The 9,335-nt window shown below is 43.7% G+C and overlaps 1 protein-coding gene across 1 annotated transcript in view; it reads right to left on the bottom strand.

The window, feature by feature from the left end:
• Window positions 1-201: 201 nt before the first annotated feature.
• LOC106527884 (inositol 1,4,5-trisphosphate receptor type 3-like) overlaps window positions 202-9,335 on the bottom strand; it is a gene marked incomplete in the record, with an annotated part of 53,790 nt that continues 44,656 nt past the window's right edge. Inside the window, 14 exon segments of the mRNA XM_014022895.1 lie at window positions 202-458; window positions 1,534-1,695; window positions 1,764-1,924; window positions 2,015-2,180; window positions 2,257-2,375; window positions 3,475-3,579; window positions 3,659-3,848; window positions 3,927-4,091; window positions 4,216-4,388; window positions 5,091-5,210; window positions 5,298-5,490; window positions 8,817-8,927; window positions 9,014-9,097; window positions 9,184-9,291. Coding sequence (XP_013878349.1) covers window positions 342-458; window positions 1,534-1,695; window positions 1,764-1,924; window positions 2,015-2,180; window positions 2,257-2,375; window positions 3,475-3,579; window positions 3,659-3,848; window positions 3,927-4,091; window positions 4,216-4,388; window positions 5,091-5,210; window positions 5,298-5,490; window positions 8,817-8,927; window positions 9,014-9,097; window positions 9,184-9,291 — 1,974 coding nt within the window.

The following is a 9,335-nucleotide window of genomic DNA, read 5'->3' as shown; positions in this document are numbered from 1 at the left end:
AGCAGCAGCAAACATTTTATTGTCAAGAAGAAGAACCCTTCAGTAAACAAACAGTTTACAGTGTAAACAAACAAACACAAGCTCCGCCCCTACAAACAAACAAATAATTTAAAACATAAAAGTTCAACCTGCTCAGGTTAAAGCAGCTGGTTCTCAGGTCAGATCTATTTACAGSTTTAAAAGAAGTCAAATCGTTGTTTGTTTCTTAGATTCAATCAGTTCTGGTGCAACAACGTGTGAAACTGACGTCCTAACGTGGAAAACAAACGTGTTCTGGTTCTGTCCCTCAGTCCAGCTCTTTGTTCTGGTTCTGTCCCTCAGTCCAGCTCTTTGTTCTGGTTCTAGGTTTTGTACACCTGAGGGTTTCCTCCGGCGGCGGTGGGAGGCCCCGCCCCACTCGCCCCGGCCTGGACGTCGACGAAGCCCATCCTCTGCCTCCTCTTCCTCTGCTCCGTCATCTGAACACAGAGATTATCAGATTATCAGATTATCACGACTTCAGGTTAGACTCATTTAACACCATAATGTTTGGAGGACACATTATGAACAGTAAACATCTRACCTGTTGTAGGTGACTCGTCAMTCTGACTAACAGTCTTATAACAACTAATCTTTAAAATTTATAACTGTTTTCACTTTACAGGTGCAAAGAGTTAAAGGTTACAGCTGTGTTACCATGGTAACAGGGGTGTAACGATACATAAAACTCTCGAGACAAGACGAAATTTTAATATTAGTTTTAAGAAAACGTCAAAGATAAATTTTATMCTGCAAAAAGGCTTTTATTCTGTGTTTTAACAGGTTTTATTACAAACTAACTCTTCCTTTTTCTGATTTCTTGTACCTCCTCAGGTCAGGGGTTTGACCTGTTTGACCTTGAGGCCCAGTTTGTTGAACATAAAGTGACACGAGGCCCAGTCAGACATTACCAGTGTATGGATCAAAATGACAATTACTCTAAATCTTGGTTTAATTTGTATTTTATTTACATTTTAATTAAATTAAATACACTTACAGTATCCACAAGTTTCTGGAAACGAGGCTGCCATGACAGACACTAGCCCCGCCCACAGCCCTAACAACTATTCTGCTCAAGTTAGGGTACTCATAAAGGACTGTTGAAAAAGTGATTTTTTTAAAGATTGGGCCTTAAATAACTTTTGAGGGGTTCACTCAGGGTTGTTTTTATGATTGGGCCCGTTCTTAGAACCGTGCTTTAACTTCGGCCGTCCAACATCAGATAAAAACATGAGATTCACGCAGAACTTTCCACAACCTGAACACAAAGCTTTAAAAACCACCAGGAGAKGTTGTTAGATTTGTCACCAGAGGGCTCTAAACAGTCAACAGATCTGGTGACAAAGTCTCTACGTTGGCAACACTGTCAGTGAGACAACAGTTACCTCAACCAGAGATATCGAGGGAGTTTAATGTCGCGAGATTTCGTAGGAGATCTGGTTACACCCCTACATGGTACCATGTCCTGTCTGGTGACGAGGCTGCGAGCCCAGGCCCGGTTCTGTTGGGTTTTACCTGCTCTTTGAGCTCGTTGAGCTGCGCGGTCAGAGTGGTCACCACGTTCATGGTGCTGGACAGTTTGTCCTGCAGCATCCTCATCTCGTTCTGCTCCCCGTCCCCGTCGCTCACKACCAGAGACATGGCCTGCATCCTCGGGAACCAGTCCAGGTTGTTGTTCTGGGCCAGAACACAACCGTTGGGACATTTGGACTCGCGTCGCCTTGAAAGTCTGGAGGGTTTCCTACCTTGATCATGTGGGCCACGTAGCTCTCCGGTCCCGTGTAGTCCGTCTTGTTCTTCTCGCGGACCAGGACGATGAAGTACAGGTAGTTCCAGATGTTGTGCTCCAGTTTGATGTGCTCCTCGAARGACACCGTCTTGTTGTCGAACTTATCTCGCTCCAGACCTGCAGAGAGCCCACGACCCGACGGGTTCTGAGAACAGAGACCAGGACCAGGTCCAGGTCCCGGTCCGTGGTGAGGCGAGTTCTACTCACAGCAGATGAAACACGTGGTCTTCAGGACCTCCTCCTTCTTCTGCTTCTCGCTCCTCAGGTCGGCGAACGTGTCGATGATGACGCCGAAGATCAGGTTGAGGACGATGATGATGACGACGAAGTAGAAGAGCAGGTCGTAGACCACCCGGGCGGGAAACAGCGGCTCCTGCACACAGGTCCAGTTTTTATCAGCCAGCTTTAGGACTGTTCAGCTCCGGGAGTTCACAGCTCGTTCATCTTACGTTCTTAGACGGTTTCCGGAGAACGTCTCCGACTCCGCCTCCGTTCCTCAGTCCGTGGTTCATCACCGTGACGATGCACATGAGCAGGGTGTCACATGCTCGCTCCACGTTTGGCTCGTCTGAAATAAAACCCTGACTTTACATTGTTGGAGATGTTCTTCACATGAAGGTTCATCCTGTTTACCTCTCTGCTACGGTGCAGCATGAGGGCCAAAATAAAGACTGGACAGGAGGCTATAGTATCTGTTCCTAACCAGCTGTTGATCTGATTAATGACAGGTCACTAATCACAAACCTGTCTGATGCTAACGCCAGCTTATCCATGCTAGTTATTAGCCTCTCCAATGCTAATGCAGGCTTATCCATGCTAGTTACTAGCCTCTCCAATGCTAATGCAGGCTTATCCATGCTAGTTACTAGCCTCTCCAATGCTAATGTGGGATTATCCATGCTAGTTGCTAGCCTCTCTAATGCTAATGCAGGCTTATCCATGCTAGCCTCTCCAATGCTAATGTGGGATTATCCATGCTAGTTGCTAGCCTCTCCAATGCTAATTTGGGATTATCCATGCTAGTTGCTAGCCTCTCCAATGCTAATGCAGGCTTATCCATGCTAGCCTCTCCAATGCTAATGCAGGTTTGTCCATGCTAGCCTCTCCAGTGCTAATGTGAGATTATCCATGCTAGTTGCTAGACTCTCCAATGCTAACGTGGGCTTTTCCATGCTAGTTGCTAGCCTCTCCAATGCTAATGCAGGCTTGTCCATGCTAGCCTCTCCAATGCTAATGCAGGCTTATTCATGCTAGCCTCTCCAATGCTAATGTGGGATTATCCATGCTAGTTGCTAGCCTCTCCAATGCTAATGCAGGCTTGTCCATGCTAGCCTCTCCAATGCTAATGCAGGCTTATTCATGCTAGCCTCTCCAATGCTAATGCAGGCTTATTCATGCTTGTCGCTAACCTCTCCAATGCTAATGCAGGCTTCTCCATGCTAGTCGCTAGCCTCTCTGACGTTAACACAAATGAATAGTTTCCTTCTCAAGCTCCAGCCTCTCAGTTAGCGGGGAAGCTGCTCTGTTAGCGGTGTCGACCTATCATTAATCAGATCAGTAGCTAGTTTGGAACAGATATAGCCTCCTGCTACAAGGATGTAGAACCTCTGCTGGAACAATAGTCTTAATTTTGGCCCTCAGACCTTGCTACYCTCTGCAGCTCCTACCTTCCTCCTCAGTGATGGTTTTGAAGTCTATCTCTGAGGTGCAGTTAACGCCGTCTGAGGAGCAGGACTTCAGGAAGTCCTGAGAGGCCTCGCTCTGCTCAGGAGCTGCAAACACAGATCATCGTCATCATCATCATCAGACTCTGGAAAACAAGACGTTTCTGCCCACAGGTGAAGAACTGACCTGCAGGGATSTGCACCAGGGGATCCACCTCCATGATGAAGTCCTCTTTCAGAAACAGGAAGCCCACGATGGAGAAGAGGTAGACGAGGATGAGGGCGAGCAGCGCCGTCAGCAGGATGGAGCGCCCGTTACGAGTCACGCTCTTTATCACGTTGAACAGAGTCTCCTCTCTGTAGATCAGGTCGAAGAGCTGCAGGAACAACAAAGACGTCAGAGGTTCTCCTCGGACCAGAACCCTGTGAACACGAAGGACCTCTGCAGGTGGTACCAGGATGCTGTAGAAGAGCTCGTGGACGAAGAGTCCCAGCGTGGAGGTGAGAACGTAGGCCAGGTGGTACAGGAACTCCACGTCCATCACCATGGCCTTGTAGCCCATGATGAAGGTCCCATTGTTCCCCACAAAGCTCACCACAAACACCACCTTATTGATCAGCTGCAGACACAAACACCCTCCATCAGATGAACCACAGACTGGATCCAGATCAACACCACACAACCAGGACCACCGGCTGGGAAAGATCCAGACCTCTCAACAGAACCCTCCTGAGGTTTCTTACGTTCAACGAGCCCAGCAGGATGAGCGTGTTGCCGATGCCCAGGTGGTAGATGGACCTGATGATCAGAGCGATGGTCAGCGGCTGCAGGCCATACTGCTGCGAGAACAGACCCAGAACCGAGAGTCCGGTCAGGATCCAGAAAATCATCAACAGCATGGAGTCATCGATGGCTCCTGCAGAGGAGGATAGGGTCAGGATGAGACGAGGACATCAGTGACAGCCACATGCTAACGCTAACACAGGGTCAGGATGAGACGAGGAAATCAGTGACAGTTAGCCATATGCTAATGCTAACACAGGGTCAGGATGAGACGAGGACATCAGTGACAGCCATATGCTAATGCTAACACAGGGTCAGGATGAGACGAGGAAATCAGTGACAGTTAGCCATATGCTAATGCTAACACAGGGTCAGGCTGAGACAAAGAAATCAGTGATAGTTAGCCACATGCTAATGCTAACACAGGGTCAGGATGAGACGAGGACATCAGTGACAGTTAGCCACATGCTAACGCTAACACAGGGTAAGGATGTGACGAGGAAATCAGTGACAGTTAGCCACATGCTAATGCTAACACAGGGTCAGGATGAGATGAGGAAATCAGTGACAGTTAGCCACATGCTAATGCTAACACAGGGTCAGGATGAGATGAGGAAATCAGTGACAGTTAGCCACATGCTAACGCTAACACAGGGTCAGGATGAGACGAGGAAATCAGTGACAGTTAGCCACATGCTAATGCTAACACACATAACTATAACGTTGCTAAAGAATATTGATCTAATTGATCAGAAGGTGGTCCAGAACATCTGAGGACAGGGAACTTTCTGTGCTCAGGATGAAATCCTCAACAGAACCGGTCTCCTTTCAGTACCTTGACCCGAGTTGTAGGGGTAGAAGAAGGCGATGATGAGGTTGATGAAGAGGGCGAGCTTGAAGGAGATGGTTCCCCACAGACTCATCCGTCTGGAGAACCAGTACAGAACCGGCATACCTAAAAAAACAGAACATGACGGGTTTCAAAACCCAGCAGAACCTCAGGGCAGAGCAGAACCGTGACAAGCTGCCTCCTGTTCCTCACTCCTCAGCTTCTTCTGCCACTCCATCTCTCCATGAAGGAAGGAGGTCTGATCGAAGAAGTGCGTGACCTTTGACCCCTGCTCGTCCTGCTCCGTGGTGTTGAAGACCCTGAACTTCGACTCCTCGGTCAGAAACTCACAGATGGGATGGACCGGGAARACGATCTGCTCCATGCTGCGGTCCTCACGCACGATCTGAGAGCAGTGATCAGAGTGTTACAAGACAGGATGAAACAAGGCTGGACTGGTTTACACCGGTTTATACTAGTTTAAACTGGTTTACACTGGCTTACACTGGTTTAAAGTGATTTAAACAGGTTTACACTGGTTTATACTAGTTTAAACTGGTTTACACTGGTTTAAAGTGATTTAAATGGTTTACACTAGTTTACACTGGTTTACACTGGTTTACACCGGTTTATACTAGTTTAAACTGGTTTATTACACTGGTTTAAAGTGATTTCAACAGGCTTACACTGGTTTATACTAGTTTACACTGGTTTGTACTGGTTTACACTGTTTTAAAGAGATTTAAATTGGTCAGTACTGGTTTACATTGATTTATACTGGTTTACACTGTTTTTTTTTACACGTTTATTTTATTTTATTTTTATTGGAAAAGTACTTGAACAGTGAGAAACATGTATTTTGTACATAATTTCTATTTTCTTTTGAACAATATCAACAATAAAAGTCAGATCTGATGGGTTTCACATATGCAGTCCATTTACTCCAGATTGAATAAAATTTATCTATTTGCACTTTGAGTGAGTAGGACAGTTTTTCCWTTAAGAATATATCATGTACTGTGTCAATCCAATCATCAATGGATGGTGGCTCAGTTTGAAACCATTTTTTAAAAACCTGCATCATTTTTATTGGGTACAAAATCTGAGTCAAAAGCACAGCATCTCATAATTTTTGTAGCCTCACCTAATTTGCATATCCTAATTGCATCTTGCCATGACTTTTGTAGTACATCTAGCATTGGGTYATCTGAGATGGTCAGTTGTGATTGTAATTTTTTATCTGAAAGTATGGCTTTTATTGGAATGTCTTTTATACTTATGCCTTCCATATCTMTCCATCCTGCTGAATAGCTTGGTGAACATAGGCKTGCTAGTGGTCTAAGCTGAGCTGCTAGGTAATAATCCRGAATGCAGGGGAGGCCCATTCCTCCCTTTTCCTTACTTAGCTGCAGAGTTTTGTACCTAAATCTGGGTTTTTTCCCTTGCCATAAAAACCTACATATTAATCTATCCCAATCTGAAAAATATTTCTGAGGTACTTCTACTGGAAGACGTTGGAAAAACTATAATAAACATGTGAGAATGTTGATTTTAATGGACATAATTCTGGAACTAAGGGATAAAAAAGGTATGACACTCCATCTCTGTATGTCTGCTGTTATTCTCGTGTTAAGAGGACAGTAATTGTGGTCAAATAATTTTACTAAATTCTTTGGTATGTTAATTCCAAGATATTTAATGTATTCTACATCCCAAATCCATTTGTAGACTGTCCTGATCTGTGCTGGGGGATTGTAGTTAATTGATAAAACCTGGGTTTTTTATATTGATTTTATAGCCTGAAAGTGCACCGAATTGCCTCAACATTTCCATTAATTTTGGTAGTGTTTGTGTGGGCTGGGTTAATATTGTGAGTAAATCATCTGCAAACAGAGCCAACTTCTGTTCCCCTGAGGGAGTTATGACACCTTTAATGACTGCATTGTCTCGTTTCATCTGACTTAGGGCTTCTATGAATACACAAACAGGAGTGGTGACAAACAGCACACCTGTCTTGTACCTCTTTTCAATTGAAATGGTTTAGTAAGYTCACCGTTGATTTTAATTCTGGCTGTAGATCTGTCATAAAGTGCTGCAATCATTTCAATCATGTTGGTCTGAAAGCCAAATTTTGCTAAAACTTTGAACAGGAGAGACCATCTTACACAGTCAAATGCTTTTTCAGCATCTAGGCTGACTAAATGTAATTCCAGTTTTTCTCTTGTGGCTTGGTTCACAACATGGAGTATCCTCCTGGTATCATCCTGGGCCTGTCTTTGTTTTATAAATCCTGACTGGTCTTTGTGGATTAGTCCTGGTAAAATGATTTCTAATCTTTTAGATAAGATGCTTGTGAACAGTTTATAATCAATATTTAATATACTGACTGGACGATAGTTTGCACAATCTGTTCGGTCTTTACCATCCTTACTTACACTAATTTACACTGGCTTACACTGGTTGAAAGTGATTCAAACTGATTTACACTGGGTTATACTGATTTAAACCAGTTTAAACTGGTTTACACTAGCTTACACTGGTTTATACTGTTTTAAAGGGATTTAAATTGGTCTAAACTGGTTTAAACTGATTTAAAGTAATTTTAACTGGATTACACAGATTTAAACCAATTTAAAGTGGCTTACACTTGTTTACACTGGTTTACACTGTTTTAAACTAGTTTACACTGGTATAAACTGGCTTAATCTAGTTTACACTATTTTTACACTGGTTTAAACTGGTTTACATTATTTTTCCACTGGTTTAAACTAGTTTACACTATTTTTCCACTGGTTTAAACTGGTTTACATTATTTTTCCACTGGTTTAAACTGGTTTACATTATTTTTCCACTGGTTTAAACTGGTTTACATTATTTTTCCACTGGTTTAAACTAGTTTACACTATTTTTCCACTGGTTTAAACTAGTTTACACTATTTTTACACTGGTTTAAACTGGTTTACACTAGTTTACACTGGTATAAACTGGCTTACTCTAGTTTACACTATTTTCCAAGGGGTTTAAACGATTTAACACTATTTTACACTAGTTTAAACTGGTTTACACTATTTTAAACTGGTGTAGACTGGTTTACACTGGTTTAAACTGGTTTATACTATTTTTTACACCGGTTTAAACTGTTTTACACTGTTTTAAACTGGTTTACACTGGTTTACAATGGCTTACCCTAGTTTACACTGGTTTAAACTGGTTTACAGTGTTTTAAACTGGTTTACACTGGTTTACAATGGCTTACCCTAGTTTACACTATTTTAAACTGGTGTAGACTGGTTTACACTGGTTTAAACTGGTTTATACTATTTTTTACACCGGTTTAAACTGTTTTACACTGTTTTAAACTGGTTTACACTGGTTTACAATGGCTTACCCTAGTTTACACTGGTTTAAACTGGTTTACAGTGTTTTAAACTGGTTTACACTGGTTTACAATGGCTTACCCTAGTTTACACTATTTTAAACTGGTGTAGACTGGTTTACACTGGTTTAAACTGGTGTAGACTGGTTTACACTGTTTTAAACTGGTTTACACTAGTTTAAACCAGTCTAATATAAGTTAAGACATTTAACAGAAGGAACCTTCACTTCCTGTTTAGCCTAGCGGCAGAACGTTTCCTTCTTTAAACTCTGTAAATGTTTTTATGGTCCGATACTGAAACTCTGCTGGTGTAAAGGACGGTTCTGAACAGAGACGGGTCGGTGGTGTTACAGAACCTCGATCTGGGCCGTGAGCTGGCTGTAGTACTCCAGAGGGTCCTGCTCCACCACCTCAGCTGGAACCGAGGACTTCAACATCTGGGACAGAGGGCGGTTGTTCAGGTTCAGCTGCAGACACACAAACACAACAGTGATGGCGTTGTTGGACAATTGTAGAACCAGAACCAGAACCTGGATCTCAAGGTGGAGATTACCATGGAGGAGATGCCCTCGTCTCCTTCCTGGTTCTTCTTGAGAGGCTTCAGGAGGTTCTGGAGGACTTTGTTGTGTCTCGCCAGCTGCAAAACAAACAAGATTCAGTTCCTGTGGAACAGAACCATCTCTGATCCGGTCTCAGGAGACCAGAACCGCCAGGCTGGGTCACCTGCTGAGCCAGGATGTAGATGTTGTGTCCCACTTCCCGAGGAGACACCTCCACCTCCACGTCCTCGCACTCACTCTCCTGATGGTAGGCCTTCTTTATCACCTCCACCTGCACACACACACACACACACACACACACACACACACACTCAC

This window comes from Austrofundulus limnaeus, unplaced genomic scaffold (genome assembly GCF_001266775.1).
Source record: "Austrofundulus limnaeus strain Quisiro unplaced genomic scaffold, Austrofundulus_limnaeus-1.0 Scaffold347, whole genome shotgun sequence".
Classification (NCBI taxonomy): domain Eukaryota; kingdom Metazoa; phylum Chordata; class Actinopteri; order Cyprinodontiformes; family Rivulidae; genus Austrofundulus; species Austrofundulus limnaeus.
This window is presented reverse-complemented; position numbering and strand designations above follow the sequence as displayed.